At 40.1% G+C, this 24,678-nt stretch overlaps 1 protein-coding gene across 1 annotated transcript; it reads left to right on the top strand.

Annotated features, from left to right (window-relative positions):
* Nucleotides 1-1,030: 1,030 nt before the first annotated feature.
* Nucleotides 1,031-23,521, top strand: ypel2b (yippee-like 2b). Its single transcript, XM_083548972.1, has 5 exons — nt 1,031-1,198; nt 17,935-18,164; nt 19,172-19,215; nt 19,452-19,560; nt 21,406-23,521. Exons 2-5 carry the CDS (start codon nt 18,048-18,050, stop codon nt 21,493-21,495), a joined length of 360 nt encoding a protein of 119 aa, XP_083405098.1. The 5' UTR covers nt 1,031-1,198; nt 17,935-18,047; the 3' UTR covers nt 21,496-23,521.
* The last annotated feature ends 1,157 nt before the right edge of the window (nt 23,522-24,678 follow it).

Here is a 24,678-nt window from a genome sequence, read left to right as displayed (position 1 = left end):
CTTAGGAACCTTAAGTGCAGCAAAAAAATTTTTGGAACTTTGGCCAGATCTGTGCCTTGCTACAATTCTGTCTCTGAGCTCTTCAGGCAGTTCCTTTGACCTTAATGATTCTCATTTGCTCTGACATGCATTGTGATCTGGAAGGTCTTATATAAACAGGTGTGTGGCTTTCCCAATCAAGTCTAATCAGTATAATCAAAAATTTCTGGACTCAAATGAAGGTGTAGAACCATCTCAAGGATGATCAGAAGAAATGGAGAGCACCTGAGTTAAATATTTGAGTGTCACAGCAAAGGGTCTGAATACTTAGGACCATGTGATATTTCAGTTTTTCTTTTTTAATAAATCTGCAAAAAGGTCAACAATTCTGTGTTTTTCTGTCAGTATAGGGTGCTATGTGTACATTCATGAGGAAAAGAAATGAACTTAAATGATTTTAGCAAATGGCTGCAATATAACAAAAAGTGAAAAATTTAAGGGGGTCTGAATACTTTCCGTACCCACTGTATATATATATATATATATATATATATATATATATATATATATATATATATATATATATATATATATATATAGGTGGGGTATAGGTGGGGTAGGTGGTTTAGTCGCGCGCGTGTTCGCGAGGTATTTACATAGTTAGTTATTTCTTGACCGTGTTTTTACGTCACACCGACGTCACACTCCGCAGGAAGCGCGTCGGAGCCGAGTGAGTGCGCCAGGGAAAGTTGTTTTATAACGAGGATGCTTGTGCATGGTTCTGATACCACGTACACGGTCAGGAACCGGGCCGAATGGCGTAACCAGGCGTGCAAAAAGGTTTGCATGGCGAAAGTGACACGTCGTGTTGAAATCGAAAATGCTCAAACACGATAAAACCCAGCTAGATAATCCAATGAAGCCGTGCTCTTAATGATGCGCTTTAGGGGTTTCTTTTTTTTTGACTAATCAGAGCGGTGTCTCTAGGCGGGCCCTCTCTGATTGGTTGACGGAGATGTCAGTCAAGTCTGTGACGCGCACGATGATGCTCAATTCCAATTCTGCTCAATTCCATGAAACACCCCAAAACACGTCCGCAGAGGAAGCACTGCAGAGCGCGCGCGCGCACACACACACACGGTTTCTCCCAACACACACGCTGCCTTTCCTTTACAGCAAAGCAGACGGTGCTTTTGGGAGTCTTTTCAACATTTCAAAGGTAAATAAGAGCTGCATTTATTAGCATTTCTGTCTTTCTTTCTAGGTGTCAAACTTTCTGCTGACTTTTTCTCATCTAGTTGTGGTTTCTGAAGCTCCCTGAATACACGCAGGTGTCAAGTGTTGTCGGATTATCATTTTTCCAACCAAGTGTTTCATGCAAACTGTTTGCATTTGTAATGCGTGTCAGGTTTGTTCAGTGTCAAGACCACCGCGTTATTTCACTGCGTCATTTCAGTTTCATCCTCCGATAACAGCACCATAAGGAGGAGATAGAATTAGTGTTCATCTTAGTGCTGGGTCTGCCCTGATGATTTACACACACACACACGCACGCACGCAGTCAAGCTGTAGTTTATAGAGCTGGGCGCGTGCACTGCAACATATGGATTGAAGTGAAACTGTGTGCGCGCGCGTGTTTGCATAAAATAGACCCTCAATTCCTTCCCCACTTCTTTACTTCTTTTAACCTGTTTATTTGTCTGTTGAGTATTTTACATGTAACAGTCAATAACCACAAAACCTGTAAGCCTGTAAATAAAGTCAGCTTGAGACTGTTTTCTTTTGAACGGAAAGTTCCAGAAATAACAAACGTCCACGACTCTAATAAAAAAACCAGGCAAAATATGACATATAAACATTGTCTTAAAGCAGCTTTACACAGATAATGCGGTGATGAAGAATGGATATTTTCTTTATAAGTGTAAGTTTGTCCCTGATGAGTGAGCCGGTGGTGACTGTGGCAAGGAAAAACTCCCCGAGATGGCATAAGGAAGAAACCTTGAGAGGAACCAGACTCAAGAGGGAACCCATCCTCAGTAGCATGTTTAACGAGAGAGAGAGAGAGAGAGAGAGAGAGAGAGAGAGGTGACAGGAAGAGAAGGATATGGATTATTATGTGTTTTTATCGTTGTCTGAAAGTTAATGTCACTGTGCAGTTGGGACTCCGGCAAGACTCGCTATGGCAGCAGAACTAAAAGGGAGAACCAGAAGGTAACACAGACATGAGGGATCTCTGGGATAAGAGACGACCCACCACACCACCGTCAACAAACCTGAGTGAACGTGTGAGAGTGAGGGGACGACAGCATACAAATATCCCAGTTTACTAAACACTATATATCTAGGCTTTATAAGAGAAAGATCTGCCCCCTGCTGTAGTCTTCATTATTTGAGGTACCAACAAATAGCCTGCACCTTCTGATCTAAATAGGCGTGGAGGATCATATTGGTACAGAAAGTTCACTCAGATACTGCGGTGTGAGACCGTTAAGTGCTTTATACTTCAGTAGTAGTATTTTATAATCAATGTGAGATTTATTTGGGAGCAGTGTAGACTGATTAAAACAGGGGTGATGTCATATTTTCTAGATCTAGTAAGGACACTTGCTGCTGATCTTCATGTTCATATTTATTTTCTATATAGCCCCTGTGTCAGAGTTTCTTATTTTATCTCATCAGGCGATCATCCAAAATCAGTGACTATCCTAGTGTGCAAAAGTTTGTAATCAATAATATGTTGTAAGCTTTTTAAATCAAGGTAGCATTGTCAAAGTATCTGAACTTCCTGAACAAGCTTGTAGGACATTTATTCTCCTGGTTTTATAGTGAAGCTTAGTCAGGTTGAGATCCAGTGCTTGCTCAGGCCAGTGGATTATTACAGGACTATTTGGACATCAAATAGTCATTTAATTCCTTAGTGTATGTTCACGTCGGTATATTGTCATGCTGCATGATGACATTTGTACCAAACAAGCACTTGGCCATGTGATGTCACAGAAGGTATTAAACTGTCTGGTTTGTTGTTCCTCGCAGTTCAGTGCAGAACAATTGCCGCCTGGCATTGTTGCATTTGTGTAAGGACAACTCAAGCATCTTTTTCCATGCTTTACATCTAACTTTCACTCATCCATCTATCATAAGTTTTCCCCCGGTTATAACACCTGTGTTTTTTTTTCCCACTTGTCTTCGCCTGCTTCACCAGGTTGTTTTTTCAATGTTGCAGATGACTGTGCTATTCATCTTGTACTATTTAAAGCAACAGCCAACAGGACCTGTAAGATATCTTTTACTCAAACTTCATACTCCTCAATACTTACCCTTTTGTGATTTTTGTACTGTATCTCTGGGCATTTCTTTTCTTCTTCAATCCTAGAGATCATACTGTATGAAAGTGGCAAGATAATATTGGACCTTTGTCCAGGAAGTTTGTCGAACTCACACTGTGTTATTGTTTAGTACTGCTGAACAGTCTTTAAATTAGTTCACTTAGATTTTATTTATTTATATGAAAATCCAGTAAAAATTAATTCTTAATGAGGAAGCCAGAGACAGGAAAAAAAACACTGAGAACGCATAAGAAACATTGAGATGAACATGCCCTCATCTAGGTGGCACTGGATGGTGTGATTATACTGTAAGTCATTTACATAAATGGCATTTAGCAGACTACTGCTAGCGACTTATAATTATCTCATTTATACAACTGAGCAGTTGCGGAGTAAGAGCCATGCTCAAGGGCAACTAGGTGATGCAGGGATTGGAACTCACAACAACCATTGAGCTACCCTTCCTATTTCTTATCTATAAATCTATACTGTAGCGAGTCAAGCATGCTAAGCATGTTAAATGGAAATCTCAAACCAGTTCTTGGTTCTAAGCTAATGTCCTTCATTTGGTAGAGGTGCAGTTTCAGTTGAATATTTACATTTCTTTACCCGGTGATTGAAGATAGACAGGCACTCTGTTCGGACATCTAGGGAAAGTTCATTCCACCACCTTGTTGCCAAAACAGAAAAGAGCCTTAAAGTATACTTACCTCTTACCCTGAGAGAAGCTGGTACCAGTTGAGCAGTCCTGGAGGATCTCATACAGCATGGTGCAGTGTGAGGTGTGTTGAGGTCTCTGAGGTAAGAGGGTACTGGTCTATTATTTGCTTTGTAGGCAAACATCAGTGTTTTGAATCTGATACGTGAAGATACTGGAAGCCAGTGGAGGGAGCACAGTAGTGGGGTGTATGGGAGAACTTGGGTCGTTTGGATCATTGTTTTGGATCACGCTGCAACAAGTCAGTTTGCATGGCCCGCAAACAGTTTGCTGAATCAACCTGCTAAAACCATGAATGACTGGAACCATGTCCTTCGGTCTGATAAGATAAACTTGTTTGGCTCAGATGGTGTCTAGCATGTGTGGCAACACTCTGCCTACAGTCAAGCATGGTGGTGGTAGCATCATGGTCTGGGTCTGCATGAGTGCTGCTGGTACTTGGGAACTCTGGGGTTCATTGGGGGGAAACATGGATTCAACATGTACTTTGACATTCTGAAGCAGAACATGATGCCCTCTCTTCAGAAACAGTGCAGAACGGCAGTTTTTCAACAAAAAAACGACCCCAAACACACCGGCAAGATGACAACTGGCCAAGTATGTCTCCATACCTGAACCCTATTGAGCACCTGTGAAGCATCCTCAAGCGGAAGGTGAAGAAGCAGGAATGTGTTTTACACCTGGCTGCTCCGTGATGTATTTATGGAGGAGTGGAAGAGGTTCCCAGCAACAACCTGTGCAGATCTGGTGAATTCCATGCCCAGGAGGATTAAGGCAATGCAAGATATCTATGATGCTCACACAAAATACTTACACTTTGGAAACAGTTTTGACATGTTCACTTAGGGTGTACTTACTTTAGTTGACAATAATGGCTGTATGTTGTTATTTTTAGAGGACAGTAAATCTGTACTGCTATACGGGCTGCACATTGACTCTACGCCAAGTTTCATTTCAATTGTATTGTCCCTTGTGAGGGGTGTACTCGCCTTTGTGAGAAACTAATATATATATATATACACACACAGTACAGACCAAAAGTTTGGCCACACCTTCTCATTCAAAGAGTTTTCTTTATTTTCATGACTATGAAAATTGTAGCATCACACTGAAGGCATCAAGGGCTATTTGACCAAGAAGGAGAGTGATGGGGTGCTGCGCCAGATGACCTGGCCTCCACAGTCACCGGACCTGAACCCAATCGAGATGGTTTAGGGGTGAGCTGGACCGCAGAGTGAAGGCAAAAGGGCCAACAAGTGCCAAGCATCTCTCGGGGAACTCCTTCAAGACTGTTGGAAGACCATTTTAGGTGACTACCTCTTGAAGCTCATCAAGAGAATGCCAAGAGTGTGCAAAGCAGTAATCAAAGCAAAAAGTGGCTACTTTGAAGAACCTACAATATGACATTTTTTAGTTGTTTCACACTTTTTTGTTATGTATATAATTCCATATATAATTCCACATGTGTTAATTCATAGTTTTGATGCCTTCAGTGTGAATCTACAATTTTCATAGTCAAAAACTCTTTGAATGAGAAGGTGTGTCCAAACTTTTGGTCTGTACTGTACACTACACTAAATCTAAAAGCAGCAAACAATAATATTTTTAGTCAATTTTGCGGTTTTAAGTGAATGCTTATGCATTTGTACACCAATGCATATAGGCATATTTTTATATATATATATATATATATATATATATATAATATAAAATATGCCTATATGCATTGGTGTACAAATGCATAAGCATTCACTTAAAACCGCAAAATTGACTAAAAATATTATTGTTTGCTGCTTTTAGATTTAGTGTTCACATTATTTTAATTGAATTCATTCTTTTTTGTGTAGAACTAATTCTAACACATCCCATCTCAAGCCCCTGTTGCTTCATTTCGAAATTGTAACAGAGGTTTGACGAATGATATGCAGTTAGTAGAGGGAGAGTAAAAGAGAGAAAGGGAGAGTTAAAGAGAGAAAGGAAGAGAAAAAGAGAATGAGCGAGTACAAGAGTTTGAAGTAGTGAGACCGGAAAGGCTTTTAACAAGAATCAATAATTGTTTATTTATTCTATGTATTTTCTGCATTTCTATACATTTAATTGGAATAATTGAAATTGTCGGTTGTTTGCCTGTGTGCAATGATGACCAGTTAAGTTAACTTTTGTGTTATTTCAGTTCAGTTGGTGAAGTGATGAGAGACTGTAATGCGCTCGGGACCTGTTTCGAATAAGCTGTGAAACAATTGTGGTTGAGTTGTGGTTGAGAGTTTCATAACCTGGATTTTTAGAGTTATATCACTTTATAGATTTAATTTGATTTGCAAGAGATTCTCATATCTGTTAACGTGCAGGGAAAAAAAGACACATGAACATAGTTATCAACAGCATCTAACGCAACGGCATTACAGAGAGAGGCAGCGCTGAACTGGTGAGCAATTCCAGCTGCAGTGTGGAAACGATTGCCCGTTGAGATCCTCCACAGTATCCTGTCCTCTCTTGTATGTGTCTTCCGTGGACGAACAGCCTTCTTGGCGGACTTTAATGAGTTTGTGATGTTGTAAAGATTCAATATTCTTGAAATCACAGATTTGGAACGACCAACTTGTCTTGCTATGGCCGATAGGGTCATCCCTTTGGCCTTCATCTGGACAACCTGCTGCCGGAGGCTTTCAGTCACTTTAGAACGGCCCACCATCTTGCAGAGTCAGTGAAACTGGAAGTTAGGCTGCCAGTTAAATAGGGGTTGAAAGATAATCAAGGAAATTAGCACCAGGTGCCAGATTAACACCAATAACTGGGAGGCATCTGAAAGTGTTCTCTAATTTTGATCAGTGTGTTTTCTGCAAAATAATGTTTTTTTTGGAAATGCCTTAGTTATTTTGTGGAAAAGGTGTTCTGGTAGCATGGTATAGACACGACAAAAACTCCTTCAACTGTTGAGCAGTGAAGATAACATTATTTCAGAATTGTTCAATTGTTTATAAATTGTTCTCTAATTTTGATCACCTGTGTGTGTGTGTGTGTGTGTGTGTGTGTGTATATATATATATATATATATATATATATATATATATATATATATATATATATATATATATATATATATATATATATATATACACACACACACACAGTGTTGGGCAGTAACTAGTAAACATAAAGTAACTCCGTTACCGTATGGTGCGTTACCCGTTACTTTTTTGAATTAATGAATTTCTGCTGAAGTGTAGACTACAGTCTAACCTGTTTACAGCAGAGACGCATTGTAGGATTGGTGGATGAACCACTGTAAACACGAAGAAGACGCACTGTGGCCGTGTCTCCGTTTATTCAGGTCTGTGCGTCAGTAATGGCGAGTCGAGGCGAGAGCAAGACGAGTTTCTCAAAGTGGAAATATGCTCATTATTTCACTTTAGTTAAGTATAAAGACAAAAACTTTTAAGTCAAAATGTAAGTTGTGTCTTTCTGGATCGAAGCTCGTATCTACTGCGATAAACAGCAACTCCAATCTGTTAAAACACCTCCAGGACCTCCATGCCTGAGGAGCTAGTAGCTAGAAGCTAACCCGGTGTTCTGTTCTACATTGTTGATAGTTTTCATACTTTAGCTGTGAAAGGAACATGTTTAAGAGCTCAACACAACAGCAGAAGCCACTTTAGTTTTTGATTGTGAATATATTATTCAGTTTGTTTTGTTATTTATTTCAGAAATCCTTGTGATATATTCAGTTTGTGTTGGTCTGACTTTAATAAAATAGTGTTTAAAAATTACTTTGTGTTTAAGTCAGTTTTGTGTTTGTATAAACCATAACGCATAAAAGGGCATTAATGGGAACATTTAAGACGGTTCTTTAAAAAAGTAACTTTTAACAGTTACATTAATTTTTGGTGTAAGTAATCAATGAAGTAATGAATGAAGTAACGAGTAACTGTAACTAGTTACTATTTTTTAGTAACGAGCACAACACTGTATATATATATATATATATATATAATTAGCCAAGAAATAAAGCATAAAATAGAATACACCAATATAAATGTGACACTAGAAGAACTTATTTAGTTATATACATTGCGTGTGTCATATAACCATGTCATTGGCGTGGATAAAAAAAAAAAAAAAAGAAGCTAGTTACAAGTATATATATATATAAAAGACACATTCACAGCTTTAGGCAAAGCTACACTATATAGGCAAAAGTATTGGAACACGACTATTTCAGGTATATGTTGTTTTTAATTATATGTTCAAAATTTCCACTTCAGCATCACAATGCCCCTGTGCACAAAGCCAGTTCCATAAAGATATGGGTTGGAGTGAAGATCTTGACTGGCCTGCTATAGAGTTTTGACCTCAACCCTATTGAACACCTTTGGAATGGATTAAAATGCTGACTGCACACCAGGCCTCCTCACTGTACATGAGTTTACTAACCCATTGTATCTGAATGAGCACAAATCCCCACACTCACACTCCAAAATCTAATGAAATCTTCTCAGAAGAGTGGAGGTTGTTATAACAGCAAATAGGAACTACGTTTGTAGTGGAATGTTCGTAAAGCACATCTTATAGTCAGGTGTTCACAAACTCTTTTTTCAAAATAGTGTAAGATCCACCAGAGAAATGTGTTTTTTATTGCTGTCGCCTGAAGTCAGACCGTAACATGGACTGTTAATGTTTGTACTGTCTATAAAGTTGGCAAAAATTGAAATGTGCAGACTAAAAGACACAATATTGTTTTGCCTATCTTGAAACTGCTGTCCCACATGTTGAATCGACCACTTTTATATTTGCAGTTATGGCATTTGGCAGGCACCCTCATCTAGAGCAACTTACAGTTTCTTCCTTCATATAACTGAGCAGCTAAGGGTTAAGGGCCTTGCTCAAGGGCCGAGCATGACGTAATAAACCTATGACATTCTGATTCAAATTTCAATACATTATCCACTGAGCTCCAACTTCTATTGCAATAGTTTAGAATCTATCAGCGATACTGTTGTCAGTTATGCCAAGCTTCATACAGACTGCTGGCTGAACTACAAACAAAATCCCAAAAGGCAAATAATGGCCATTTTGACACTTTTAACATCTTGATTCACACTGAACCCAAATTTATGAACCATACAGTGGCGTCTCGATGTGATGCAATTTAATATAGATTACTGTTACCTTCAGGTGTAAATTTTCAGCTGAATAAAACATTCACCAATATAAAAGTCATAATAAGTCATCAGTCCAACTTAAGGCAGTGTTTGTCCAGTGTTAGTTTGATGTTTGATTCAGTCGTTTAGCAGTGTATAAAACATGTCCTAATGCAGTACGTCTCACTAGATCTCCTGCCCATGATGTACAGAAGTGTTTATCTCTCTTTCTGCTCTGATTAAGTTGCACTGTCAAAGTCACATACCTCTCTGTAGCCCTTGTCTTTTTGTAATCCCGAGTTCTCCACATGGTCTCATCTCTGCAGTGATGTTTATAAGTGTTTTGTTGATTACATTCGCCTAAATTGATGCAGCCTGAGAGTGTGCACCCCCCGTCTATTCAGCACAGAGCAGACACAACAACAAACTCGGTATTTGATTTGACCTTGGTTTTATGTCCTGTCATTAGTTAATCACATCCAGATAGATAGGAAGAGGAAATCTGAATGTTTCATATTCATTTTGATTGCAATGCAAATATATAGCACCGTGTGTTCTCTCGTCACTGTGACAGTGGAACCGTCGTAAGAAGGGCTTTTTCAAGGCTTTAGGGCTCGCCTCTCTTCCTCTGCAGTGATGGGTGGAACATAAGGACGTGCACACTGCCCTCCTTACTGTTTTTTTTTTTTTTAACGGGCAGCGCTGCTTCGGTTACATAAGGAAGGTTGTTGTGCTCGGCAGGAGTGTACCCAGTGCGGACTGCACCACCCATCACCACTGCATCAGACCCTTTCTGAGGTGCTTTTCAAGAAGAGAGGCAGGACTGTGTACAAAAACTGAAATGGCCTAGATTTTATACTTTGATTTGTACATTTTTTTTCATCATGGGCATGACTTTGAGCTTTTGTGTTTTGTGTGGGTGTGTGGGGCATGTGGGTGGGGTTGGGGTTTGTGAGGGGTTGTTGTTGTGATAAACGGTGATGATCATGATTATGGGCAATTGTCTCAGTTTTAGGAGGGTTGAATGCACTAATAAGGATTTTTTTTATTTTTTATTTATTTATACAATATATAATATAAATATCGGAATGATCAAAATGCACATTTTGTATAATTATGTTTATTATTTCCGAATTTCAGCTCAGATTTCATATATTTCTCCAAAAAGAAAGTTTATATAATTTTGTTTACTATTGACAATCAAAGGTGAATACAAGTGCAGATTATTTCTGAAACGTCCACTGTAGAGGATTAGAGGCTACAGCATAAACAATGAATGTCAAAGGCTAGACAATGAGCGTTGTGCAAAACGTGACTGTTGATCTGAAACAAAACGTTAATTTGATCATGATCATATGAGTAGCAGTAGCTGATGAGAAATGTGGTACTTCACAACCCTAAAAAAATTTCACTAAAGCATGTATGCTGACTTCTGTAGAAAATAAAACAAACCAAACGGCATGTATTTTACTGAAAGATACAATTTTTATGCAAAACATTTCCCAAAATAGATTATAAATTACAAAACGTTCAAGCTTAAAATCTACATTAGCAGAGGCAGGACGACTGCGCAAAATAAATCATTCCCTCGTTTTTGCTGCTCGGTGGTATTGGGATTTCTGTTTTAGCAGTGGAAAATTATAGTCTTGGAGAAATAAAAACATCTGAACTTCCTTTCCTCTTTTTACTCATTTTCCAATTAATGTTAACCGACTGGTAATATATAGTGGATGGACTTCAGAGTATCCACACGGTAAAGTTCATCACATTAGATAAACTGTGTTTGGGAGCAGATTTAGTGCATGAAGAGTTTGTAAATGTTCTCTACAAAAATATGTGCATAGCATTGAGTCCAGACTATTGCTATTTGACTTCCATTAGTAGAGTTTTTGACCATGCTGCCGTATTTATATTGTCAAGTCAGGTTTATTTCTATAGCGCTTTTTACAACAGACATTGTCTCAAAACAGCTTTACAGAAATCAACAGTGAAGGTGAACGATGTGTATTTATCCCTGATGAGCAGCCGTGGCGACTGTGGCAAGGAAAAACTCCCTTAGATGTTATGAGGAAGAAACCTTGAGAGAAACCAGACTCAAAAGTGGAACCCATCCTCATTTGGGTGACATCAAGAGTGTGATTATAAATCTTTAAACAATACAGAACACTGGAGAGTGAGAACTAACATGAGCACTGGAATGTAAGATTATAAGTAATGTTCTTTCTACAGTCTTTGTGGCTATAAAACTAGGAGCTACTGAGCAACTGATAAAATAGCTCAACATTTGCAATCATCACAGAACCAACACCATATTGGAAAGGTTCTGTTACTGAACATTACCTGAACGTTGAATGAAGCGGAAATATTCAGAAAATGAAGCAAATGTATGCTATTTTCTTTTTGTTATATTGGTCTACAATACAAGGAATGGGCATCATTGTGATATTGGCTATTGGCCTCTTTACTGAGTTTATATCTGCAGCAGTATTGGCCCCTGAAAAGTCCATCAGTTGACTGATCTGGTGACTATGATGACCAGGGAATAAAAAACATAATATTTGTATATTATTTTTAATTTATCAAAACATTCAGTGATTCTTTCCCTTTCTGCTCTTCAGACCTTTAGGATGGAATTCTTAGCAATTGGAAACCACTCACTCCAGCTTAATATACTTCCACTGACTAAATATAAGTTACTGTACTACTCGAGATCCATACATTTGGATTTGGACTGTAATATTAATATAAACTGTGGCCTCGGGCTGCAATTGTCATGAAAAGTTGTACATTTATGTCTCCAACAGTAAAAAGATAACCTCAGCAATGATGAAACTATAATGAATGGACATTCTGGGTCACTCAAATGAGTTCTCCTTTTGAGTCAGGTTCCTGTCGAGGTTTCTCAACATCTTACGAAGATTTTCCCTCACGACTATCACCTCTGGCTTGCTCATTAGAGATAAAACTTATAGGAATTAATGAATTCATTAAAATTGTATATTTTTTATCTGTTCATTTATGTAGACATGCTTTGTGACATTGCCCATTCTTTTAAGTGTTCTACAAATAAAACAGCTGGCCTGAGTGGACTGTTTTGGGGCATGGTCCGTCTGGAAAAAAGAAGACATTTCAAAAATTGTAGGATTAAAATTAGAAATGTTTTATTCATTTGCAGTTACTTTTTTTTTTTCCTTTTAATGGACAAGTGGACCAAAAGCATTCCAGCAACAGAACCACTGGTATTTCCTGTAACCCATTTGTAACTAGGGATTGGCACTGGAAACTAGGATCATGAGTTGGAGCAGCAACTGAGGGAAAAACCAGCAGACGGGATGGTTCAGTGACAGGTTCTGGCCATATCCAGATGTCACTGTGGAATCAGGATGGCCAGGAATCACAGAGTCTATGATGCACGTTGCTATGGTCTACGACGTTGTGATGTTCTCTGTTAGCATAGTGTTGACGTGCTAATCATTTCACCTCCCCCCCCCCCCCCCTTTCATTCCCGTTAGTACTGTGTGAATACACACACCGAAAGTTTGGAGAAAGAAACAAGGCCTTTTGGCAGTCTGTATCCGAAGTGAGACATATGATATGGGAAAGGGGTAGCTCTGTGGTAAAATCATCAGGTCATGAGTTCATATCCTACCACCACCAAGCCGTCACTGCTGGGGCCTTAACTCTCAGCTGCTCTTATGTATGAATAAGATGATGGTAAGTTGCACCTTCAAAATAGTCCCCTTGCACAGCAGTACAGCGCTCCCTGCGTTCTTGCCACTTCTGGAATGTGTTCTGCAAGTCTTCTTCACAGAACATTTCAGGCACCTTTTGCTATCCGTGCTCGATCTCCACAATAGTGTCCATACGGCAACATTTGAACCAAATCTTTGTTTTTGTGCAGAGGTGAGATCATGTTGTTTCTGGTGACAAACTCACGTGTGAGGAGAGCGCAGTAAAAGTGCGCACGTGGACAGAACAGCAGACGTGGTAACACACGTGGTCAGAATAGCACCAGTTGTGCAGCTCTCGATGTACACAGGACGATGTCTGTAGGCACACTGACTTATGAAGGTCGGTGCTCTCTGTGACTGTGCGTGTAGCCTTGTGCTGCCATCTGTTGGCGTGTTACAAAACTTGTTTCGGAACTTATTGATACCACCTCGTAAACTGCTATAATGGCTCTAGGCTGCAATAGCCATGACCAGTTTTGTGTCCACTAGTGAACAGATGATGACCTCAGCAATGATGGAACTGTAATGCACGGACATTTGGAGTCTGGTTTCTGTCAAGGTTTCTTTCTCATACCATCTCAGGGATATATATTACTCATTAAAGATAAACCTATAGGGGCGAATTTCTGATGCTGAAATATGTATTTGTAATCTAATCAATCCTGTAAAGGCGCTTTCGAACAATGTCAGTTGCTAAAAGCGCAATACGAATAACGTCGAATCGAATACCGTAGTCATTTAAACCAATGTCAGAGCGTTTTTGTGATTTTAGCAGTAGATTAGAACATTTTCTTCTCGTTTTAATTCCGAGTGGATTTGATTAAATTGATTGGGAAGGATTTAATAGTCTGCTCATCCTCATTAACCACACCACATTTACCTTTTAATCTCATTTAATGGTTCCACTCTAGCGGATGTTTGTGTTGGCGGAGGACCTCTGGGGACAGTACTTAAGTTCCATTGGTCGCTATAACATTATGGAAACAGTATAAATTTGCCCCTTCCCATTTAAAATTAGGTTTCAATTTACTCAGTAGTTATAATGCGATGTACTTATGCCAACAAAACAAAAAAAAAATACACTTATTATTCTGTGTGCTGCCTGAGGTTATACTATTGGGCAGCTAATATTTCAGTGCTAATGGACGTGGTAATGAAACACCCTAGGCTCCTGGAGAAAGTGTATGTATAGCTGAGTCCTGAAATACGTGTATAGTGGTCAGCTCTAGGCATACTGCGGACACAGCAGGTCGCCCATGTGCCAGTACATTTGTTTTTGAATGCATCACTTTGTGCATCTGCATGTGGGAGACTACTGTGTGTGTGTGTGTGTGTGTGTGTGTGCATGAGTGTGTGTATGCAAGCTCTCAGTGGCCTCATTATGCCCACGCCTTTCCAGGGTAACAATAGTACAAACACAAGGGTTGCTTTCCACAGAAGCATTGATTCGTAGCCCCAGCGTCTTCTCTTGCTGCAGAGGTCTCTCCATTTACATTTACAGTTACATATATTTACATGTATTCATTGCACACATGCTATTATTGTTGCTGCACGTTTCCAGCAGTCGACCAGAAAGCGCTCTCAGTTTCCACAGGATGACGTTATTGCTAACCGCAGCTCATTGTGGCTACCGTGGGGCTGCATCTTAAAATATATTCTTACAGTCTCATTACACTCAGTGGCTACTGTATTAGGAACCCTAGGAATATTAAGGACAAGACCACTTTTGCAACCGAATAATTTTAGCTCTTTGGGGTGTGGATTCCACAGGCTTTTAAAGACATACTGGAGTATAGGGAGTGCATGTAGACATTTTTGCATTCAATGATGCTCTATTGGAGTCCGATCTGGTGAAATATACAAAAGTCTATTTGGATACGATTTGCTTGTTACATGGAACAGGCTGGATGGTGAGTCAATTGGTACCGGCACACAGAAAGAATACATAACATTATTTCCGTTTTATTTATTATCTGATTTTTAATGGTTTTATTTTGGAAAATTACCAGATTCTTTCTGCCACATTTGTCTATGACTCACTCTTGATGCAGGTCATGATGCCTTGGTCACATGTCTTACCGTGAGGAAAATAAGTATTTGAACACCCTGCTATTTTGCAAGTTCTTCCACTTAGAAATCATGGAGGGGTCTGAGGTTGTTCCCCAAAATCTCGCAATACTTGGCCCCGGTCATCCTCTCCTTAATACAGTACAGTCGCCCTGTCCCATGTGCAGAAAAACACCCCCAAAGCATGATGCTACCACCCCCATGCTTCACAGTAGGGATGGTGTTTTTGGGATGGTACTCATCATTCTTCTTCCTCCAAACACGTTTAGTGGAATTATGACCCAAAAGTTCTATTTTGGTCTCATCTGAGCACATGACTTTCTCCCATGACTCCTCTGGATCATCCAAATGGTCATTGGCAAACTTAAGACGTGCCTGGACATGTGCTGGTTTAAGCAGGGGAACCTTCTGTGCCATACATGATTTCAAACCATGACGTCTTAGTGTTTTACCAACAGTAACCTTGGAAACGGTGGTCCCAGCTCTTTTCAGGTCATTGACCAGCTCCTCCCGTGTAGTTCTGGGCTGATTTCTCACCTTCCTTAGGATCATTGAGACCCCACGAGGTGAGATCTTGCATGGAGCCCCAGTCCAAGGGAGACTGACAGTCATGTTTAGCTTCTTCCATTTTCTAATGATTGCTCCAACAGTGGACCTTTTTTCACCAAGCTGCTTGGCAATTTCTCCGTAGCCCTTTCCAGCCTTGTGGAGGTGTACAATTTTGTCTCTAGTGTCTTTGGACAGCTCTTTGGTCTTGGCCATGTTAGTAGTTGGATTCTTACTGATTGTATGGGGTGGACAGGTGTCTTTATGCAGCTAACGACCTCAAACAGGTGCATCTAATTTAGGATAATAAATGTAGTGGAGGTGGACATTTTAAAGGCAGACTAACAGGTCTTTGAGGGCCAGAATTCTAGCTGATAGACAGGTGTTCAAATACTTATTTGCAGCTGTATCATACAAATAAATAGTTTAAAAATCATACATTGTGATTTCTGGATTTTTTTTTAGATTATGTCTCTCACAGTGGACATGCACCTACGATGACAATTTCAGACCCCTAAATGATTTCTAAGTGGGAGAACATGCAAAATAGCAGGGTGTTTAAATACTTATTTTCCTCACTGTACATCTGCTACCTTCTTAAAGGGGCTGCTCCGGCCGCTAACACATAATACATTACCGCTAAATTGAAACCCCCAAGCTAGCAAAATGAACAAAAAACACCACAGTGGATTCACGTTTTTAATTATTATATATAGAAAATACCAGTTTTTATGCCGGTCGGATAATTTTATTTTGTTGTATTTATCCACCTTGAAGGCCGGTTGGGGACCACTGATTTAAGCAATGCTTGATTGGTACTAAGGGATGCCAGTGTGTCCCAGAGAAAGTATACCACCAGTATTAGCCACCTCCTACTGATGATCCAAGCCATGTTGAGTCACTGGATTCATGCTCTTGATTCAGACCACATTCTGACCTACCCATCTGCAGGTAGAAGCAAAAATCCAGACTTTTTTTTATCTTAGGTGGCTTATTCTAGTCTTCACCTGTTCAATTTCTGTGAATCTGTAGCTTCAGATTTCTGTTCTTGATTGACAGTGGTATGACTTGATTTGGGTCAGCGCTGTTGTAGCTCATCCACCTCAGGGTTCCACATGTTCTACATTCTAAAATGCTTTTCTGCCAATGTTTGTAAAAGGTGTTCTTAGAGTTATCATATCCCTACATTCAGCTTGTACTAGTCTGTCTATTCTCCTGTGAGCTCTCAGAGGATTTGCTACTCACTGGATGTTTTGTATACCATTCTGTTGACGTGTGTGTGTGTGTGTGTGTGTGTGTGTGTGTGTGTGTGTGTGTGTGTGTGTGTGTGTGTGTGTGTGTGTGTGTGTGTGTGTGTGTGTGTGTGTGAGAAAATCACAGATCTTCTTTTTCTGAAATACTGTATAATAATGATGCTGGATGTTAATTCCAGACAAGATGGATTGATTATGAAATTTTAATCTGAAGATTCACTGAAGCTAAAACCAGTATTTTTATATTGTGCTGCTTTTTCATGTTTTGGCTGATTGTAGGTGTATAGGTATTCTTATGAAAGTGGCCAGTCAGTTCAATCTGTCATCTCTGTGATAGAATTCTTATCTCAGCATTTAGACCAGCGCTAGATCACTCTTTCAGTTACTGTATTTTCTGAATTTCACTGTATTTTTCTGTTTTTTCTCTTCTCTTCTGTATCTTGTTTCTTTCTGTGTGTTTTCTTTTTATGTTTTTCATGTCCCTTGCTATCAGCATGCATCCAGTTCAGTGTTTTACTCTCTCTCTCTCTCTCTCTCTCTCTCTCTCTCTCTCTCTCTCTCTCTCTCTCTCTCTCTCGTTCTATGTTTATACCCTTGTATGTAAAACAAAGTGTTTAGGGGTGACCTTCGATAGGAGGAGCCTGATTCAACAACCAATCTCACAGTCGAATCTTCACAGAGGTGTTATGAAACGAGGATCATGCCATTTCGGTTGTCTGGGATGGTCAATGTTTGATTTCGTTTTTCTCCCAAGAATTGAATATACAGCCTATGACGATAATGCTGTAAATAAAACTGCGAGAAGAAAGAAGCTCTTAATAAATATCTTTAACGTGCGTATATAAATCCAACCACCTGTGACAGATTTAAGGTTCCCTCCCCACGATCCGTGAATGACACAGGAGCATCTTGGACATTAAACAATGTCTGGGAGATTCTGCAAAGGTACATTCTGTTGTAATTTAAATCTGCAAATTAATTTGTGATTGTTTTTCCGTCCATCAATGTTGCGCTGTAGTCAAACACACTCGCACTCACACAGGCAATTTAATGTGATTTGCCAACATGTGAAATGCAAATCCTGTTGGCGGCGTGGCCTTTCCGCAGTTATCACTGTGTTATTTTGACTGTGTAAAGACACCCCAAAAAGTTTTGAAACAATATTTTTCTCCCCAGGTGTGTGTCCCACCCCACGCACCACCACGGCCCTCACGTGTGTGTTGCGCTGTTTCCCATGTGAGCCGTCCTGGGCCGGGAGCCCCTTCGTGCAACGTGCACCAAGCCCGCCTATGCTCACCATGACGCGCTCCAAAACCTTCCAGGCCTACCTTCCCACCTGTCACCGCACCTACAGCTGCATCCACTGCCGCGCACACCTCGCCAACCACGACGAGCTCATCTCGAAGGTGATCGTGACTTTCTGTATGGAATTTTTTATTATTATTATTTCTTTTTTATTTATTCACTTTTTCGTTTAGTCAGTTTGAAACAATTTAAATGTGTGAATGGAAGAATAAATACCGTAATTTCCGGATTATAAAGCGCACCCATATATAAGCCGCACCCACTGAATTTGACAAAGATTTTTATTTTGAACATAAATAAGCCGCACCTGTCTATAAGCTGCAGGTGTCTACACTGAAACTAATGAACTTTACACAGGCTTTAACGAAAGACAGTGTCTGTTACACGGTGTAACCGGTGAAATATGTTGTGGCTCCTTTAAGAGCAGAGCGGCATTTTGGGAATAGCCCGCCGCCGCATTTTAACGCTATTACTGCATGTGTGCAAGACCGAGGAATATGTCCTTATTATTTTCTGATGCTCAATTCTAAGTTTCTTTGACTAACCCGTAACGCTGTTGCCAAGAAAAATGAAAAAGCACGAGTTTTGGAAACCTGTCTGCTTATATGATTTCTGTTGCAACTGGACTTGGTGAGTGAGCGGCAGGTCAAACGTCAGAGGAACCTCATCCATATTTATGATGAGGTGCGGCCCGATTCAGTGGAAGCGCGCGCGATTTAATATAAAGAGTTTCATTGGTTCACCTGAACCCGTTCCGCAATTTTATTGGTCTAATATTATGGGTCTCAGTTTTTTGGCTTTGAAGCTTGTGAAACTGGGAAAAACCCAGGAAAAATCCATAAATTAGCCGCTTTGTTGTTCAAGCCACGGGGTTTAAAGCGTGGGAAAAAAGTAGCGGCTTATAGTCCGGAAAATACGGTACATATCAAACTGTGGTAGCAGGCAAGAGCAAACATGATCAGAGCAGGGGAGATGACAGCTTGAGGTCAGACTAGCAGATGCCGCACAGCTTGTTGTAACTGTTTAACACCGACGAGACAAAATGCAGGTTTTGATCGACAAATCTGCTCTGAGATGCTTATAAGCTGTTTTATTGCTTTTCTTGTAGTCTTTTCAAGGGAGCCAAGGCAGAGCGTATCTTTTCAACTCTGTGTAAGTATTTAGCGAGGGTGCTTACCTCCAGTCCTCAGGGGACAAATTCCAACACTGTTTGCTAATTTTTTTCCTGCTCTAACACACAACAAAACCTGGTCAGATGTGTTAAAGCAGGGCACTCAAATTGTACTGGACTCTAGCCCTCCTGAACTGGAGTAGTATATTCAGATGGTCATACGATGTAATATATATGCTTATTTTCCACACATTTTCTTTTGTCTGTTTCTCAAAAGGGTGAATGTAGGTTGTGGTCCAGCAGAAGAGCGAGTGCTCCTCACTGGTCTGCATGCAGTAGCAGACATCTACTGTGAGAACTGCAAAACAACACTAGGTTGGAAATATGTGAGTGTAATGACATATGCAGACACTTTTACACCAGTAAATGATCTCCAGGCAACACACTGCTCACAAACATTGGCCCCATTTAGGCATTTGCATCCAAGTATGTTCTCTAATAATCACAGGTGCGTATTTGGATGTACAGTCACAGGCACGCATCAGCTGATTTCTGATCTCTAAATAGATAACAACCTACTGTCACACCATGCAAAGATTGGAAGTCTACATTTAAAGTCAATCCCTAAGAGGCTTGCATTCTTCGCTCTTCACTAGGTGTCCATTTTCGCTCAGCAGCTGCACCACTTGCCGGTATTTTTATATGTGTTGGTGGTTCTGTATTTCTGTTTAGGCCTGTTTGAGCTGTCTCAAGAGGGCACATACATATGAAAAATGTAGAAACAAATGCACCCAAAGGTGATCTTGTTATTTAGGAGGGGACCATGAGGTTGTTTGGAGGCGTTATTACCAAATAGACCGGTTGATGTTGAGAAATTTGAACAGACTTATCTTGATTTTCTGGAAAACCCAGCGATATTCATTAAATTAATTGTATAGAGTTGCTTCATCTAAAGTTACCAGGTCTGTAGGCTATAGAAAAAGATTATTTTGGGCAGTCTCTTTCTGAAAACTATACAATCGGTGAAGTTTTGACTGGAGGCAGTAGCTAAATCATTAACCGAGTTACTTCTAGACACATTACTGCCTTTCCAAATGCACTTTTTGAACATCCCATTCCAGATTTCTTCCTTGACTGTGCTGTAATAATAACCTTTGCTCATCTGAAGGCTTTCCACTAGATTTTGGAGCATGGCTGTGTAGAGTTTTAGAGCTTTAATGACAAGATCATTAGTAGTAGTAATGTTACAGTTCATCTGAAATGTGCTCAGTGAGGTCAGGACTGCATGTTGGATACTTGAGTTCTTCTACTCTTAACGTTGTCTTTAAACACATCAAAAATGTCTTTATTTACCCTGGTTTAAGAAGGAACCTGAAATGCTACCGCATACAAGTCTTTACACCTGTGTGTTTTCAACTCTGCTGCAAAAGTTTGGTGAAGGCTTATGTATGGGAGTGTGGGTCACATGTTTATGTTCATGGCTTTTGCCATTTGCTCTATCAGTAAAAAATATACTGTTTTTTTTAACTTAGAAATCCATCAGTCTATCAATTTTTTTGTTTTGTTTTTGTTTTGGAAGGATACAGTAAGAAATAACTTTTTTATGCTAGTTTAGGTCTTTTGAGGCCTGCTAGTGATTTTTGGACATCTAGGGGGAAGTTCATTCCACCACCTTCTAGAGAATGTGTGCTGTGAGGTAGGTGGGTGTGATCTGTTTTAGCTTTGCAGGCAAGCATTCGCATTTTAAATTTGATGCAGGCAGCTACAGGAAGCCATTGGAGAGACTGTAGCAATGGAGTGCTATTGAAGAACAGTTGAGGTCCCTCAGCAGCAGATCTGCCAGAAGGGGGTTACAGTAGCTCAGTGTAGAAATGATGAGGGACTGAACAAGCACCTGAGCAGCCTGTGTGGATAGGAATGGAGAAATCTTTCTGATGTTCTTAAGGAGAATATGACATGAGCGTGTCAGATTAGCCATGTGAGAGAAGAAAAGTTGATTTTCCCAAGGTTGCACACAGTGCATGCAAGTAAAATCAGGGACTTGTCCATGGAAATCGCAAGATTATTCAAACATAGGTCTGAACAGCTCATTTGAGCTTGCACATGCCCAGTGGTCTAGCCAGCTGTATTATTTGTTTCTCCATGAGAAAGAAAAAAAGAAAGAAACTGATCCTTTTTAAAACTCCAGTCCTTATTCTGCTCTCTCACTCTCTCTGTCCACCTCTCTGTAGGAGCATGCCTTTGAGAGCAGCCAGAAGTATAAGGAGGGTAAGTTCATCATCGAACTGGCCCACATGATAAAGGACAATGGCTGGGACTGAGGTCAGAGGGAGCTGTGATGGAGTAGGATGAAGCCAGTTCAGATGCTGGCTGTGTGGGTAAACAAGTGACGCTGGTTTTTCATGTCGCCTTCTCTTTTGTATTCTATTTAACATTTCTCTCTCTCTCTTACACTCACACACATGCACACACACCCACACAAACCCTCCTTGTTCCAGGGTTGCAAGTGTAAAGTCAAGGGTTCTGAATAAGGTAGAGAGGAGAGGCAGTTCCAGGAACAGTGTATGTGCTTGTGTGATCGCTAAATAAGGAACATGTGAACACATCCAATCAAAGGTGTGTAAACATGTGCACTCGCCTGGATATATATATTTACACCAAACTAGTTATTAGCATGTCCCACCCATTCTAGCCCAAGATAACCCAATGTGTTCGTGTGCATCTGGGGGACCCACCAAACTTGGCAGGGCTGTGGGGGGGGTCACAGAAATAAAAGAGTCTTTATAGGAGAGTGTTAAGGTGTTATTAGCCCAAATCCAGCTGAGTTTGGCCACTGCCAGCACGGGCCAATGACGACAGCTCTCTGAATAGCCCTCTGATGGGGACAGCCAATGAAAAAGCCTATATGAGGTGTGAAACAAGTCACATTGGCAGGCAGAGCTTTTTTTTTTTTTTTTTTTTTTTTAAACAAGACTGCCCTGTTTCACACTAACATCTGATTCATTCTGAGTAGTTCTCCTTTGCTCATATGTACAAAAGTGAATGTTAACCAGTATATGTAACAGGATACATGGTGTATTAAGACCTAAAAATCTGTATTCAGCGTTAGCCGTTAGTCGCCTGCGCTAGTCCTGCTTTTGTTGCTTGAATATATTTTTAGGAATTACAATAACGCCGGGCAACAAGGACGGGATTTTCAAAGCTTTCTCACATGACGTGTAGAAGACGAGGTACAACACTGTAATACTGCCTCCTAAAACACAATCTGGAAAATAACTCCAGAGATTAAAGCCAGTTAACAGTGACACCATGATGGTGCATCCACATCAACCAAAGAACGCGGGTCCAACTATAACGAGTTAGACGAACAGCAGAAAGGCTGTAGTGACATGATGGGCCTTGTCTTTACCAGGCAATTGGTACATCAAGTGCTGCAGAAACGCAGAAACACTACAAACTCTTTCATTCATCGTGCGATCTGCACTGCAAGGGGGTTAGCAAAATATAACCATAAGAATGTGGCCGTTAATTCATATTTTCCAGGCCGATTATATTATTCATACTTTCAACAAGCAGCACAAAAGCATGTCACAAAATGACATCAATCTATACATGTATATTATTTTTTATTTATGCAGCTCTCTGGCCTCAGGTTTAAGTATATTAAGTTTTCTAAGTACTCACTCCATATATACATCTGGTATGGGTGGATCTGAGGAAGATTTAGCTATAATCCGAAAATTCTGTACAGTATCAAATGTATCGCTGTCATTATTGTGCATTTCCAGCATGCATTTGGTTCATGAACACACCGAAATACCCAGCGATTAGCGTAAAGCGCCGACACCTGCAGGTTTTGCGTGACGCCAGGTGCCAAAAGACCAAAACGTGTTGTGAAATTCTAAAAATGCTGTAGTGCTGCATGTGTCCGTCTTTGTGTGCACCGATGAAGATCAGGGTTTAAGAAGTAAAAAGTAGCTTCAGGCTAGTTTTTGGTCTCTGAATTATTTCTTTTTTTTTTGGATAGATATTAATATATTTCAGCACTTACATGTATATTAATTAGAGGAATCACTGTTTAGGTTGATCTTTGTTGTGTTTCCGACTGTAAATAAAACATGTACGGTTTGTTATTTATGACTTCTGATATCATATTGTGTTTTCTGTTTGGAGCCCTAATTGGGTGTGCAATATTTGCCTCGTTTTGTTGTTGTTGTTGTTGTTTTCTTTTTTTTTTTTTTTTACTATTGACAAATGTTTCGAGCTTTGTGTCTTTTATAAAAGAATCATGATTATATATTAACTACTGCTGGAGCTCGATCTCAATTAAAATATGAAACATGGTAAGTTGTTTGTCGTGGTTTGTTTATAAATCAGATTTTCGCCGAGGTTGCGTCGGGCCTCGTGAATGTTTGATGTAAAATATGCACTTATTTCAACAGGTGATCGCTATAGTTGAGAATGGACGAAGACCGCGGCTGTGCCCCACTCCAGCACTGTACGTGCGGTTCTCCAGGCTGTTCACTGCGTTTTCCTGTTTACAGCTGCACATCTCTCGGGCTTTGAGTTGCACTGCAGATCAGGTCTCCTAGCAACTGGGTTTCTCTCTTCTCAAGTTGCGGAGGAGTGTGTGTGTGTGTGTGTGTGTGTGTGTGTGTGGTTGTGGGTGGGGGGTGGTGGGTGGGGTGGGGGGGGGGGTGAGAGAGAATTGTCGTTATTCATTGTCTGGTTCCAGTATTTATCATGTGTACACACACACAGTTCAGAGAGTGAGGTTGTCTGACGTCTGTGGAAAGGAGTGTGGGTGATGTATTTGCTCTTTATTTCCTCGTGCCATCTGTGCAGGGTGCGAGATGAATGGTGAGGGCTCTCAGTGTTACATGTGGGATGTAAAGGCTTAGGAGTTTTTTTCTAGCAGACACTAAAGGGTGATTGTATCCATACTTACAGCCCATTATAAAAACACTCACCTTGAGCAGTAATTACAGCGGGAAAGCTTTTAGTGAAAGCTACAACAATGGAACACTTGCATTTGGGGATTTTCTTGCATTTTTCTGGAGAACTTCTCAGACTCTGTTAACAAGGAGCAGTGCTGAGACACTATTTTCAGATCCCTGCTGAGATTTTTAATGGGGTCATTTAGGGACATTGGCTTGTTGGAAGGTGAACCTTCATCCAAACCTGAGAAGTCAGAGGTAACAGTGGGAACTGACAAGACAACATGAAGAAACCTTGAGAGGAAACAGACCCAAACCCATTTTTTTTTTTTGATTTTGAAAAGATTAGGAATCAGTTGTGTAGAAAAGTCAAGCCAGACATGATTGGGTGTGTTGAAAGCTTTTTCAGTGTTCAGTCTAAGCAAAATGAGTCTGATTATAGTTCAAGTCTACATATGACTCATCTTAGATTATATACTACAGCAAGATCTTGGGCATAAACTAAATGTATGATAAATCTTGCCATATGAGGATATCTGCCATATGAGGAACTGGTCATATGATGAT

The sequence above is a fragment of the Silurus aristotelis genome (assembly GCF_946808225.1).
Source record: "Silurus aristotelis genome assembly, chromosome: 8".
NCBI classification, from domain to species: domain Eukaryota; kingdom Metazoa; phylum Chordata; class Actinopteri; order Siluriformes; family Siluridae; genus Silurus; species Silurus aristotelis.
Note: the sequence above shows the minus strand (reverse complement) of the source record. Positions and strands in the feature narration are given on the sequence as shown.

Excerpts from the sequence above, each read along its gene's own strand:
- ypel2b (XM_083548972.1), top strand. The coding sequence starts at position 18,048 with ATGCTCACCATGACGCGCTCCAAAACCTTCCAGGCCTACCTTCCCACC. Across the intron at positions 18,165-19,171 it reads ACGACGAGCTCATCTCGAAG|TCTTTTCAAGGGAGCCAAGG; the intron begins GTGATCGTGACT and ends CTTTTCTTGTAG. Across the intron at positions 19,561-21,405 it reads CAACACTAGGTTGGAAATAT|GAGCATGCCTTTGAGAGCAG; the intron begins GTGAGTGTAATG and ends ACCTCTCTGTAG.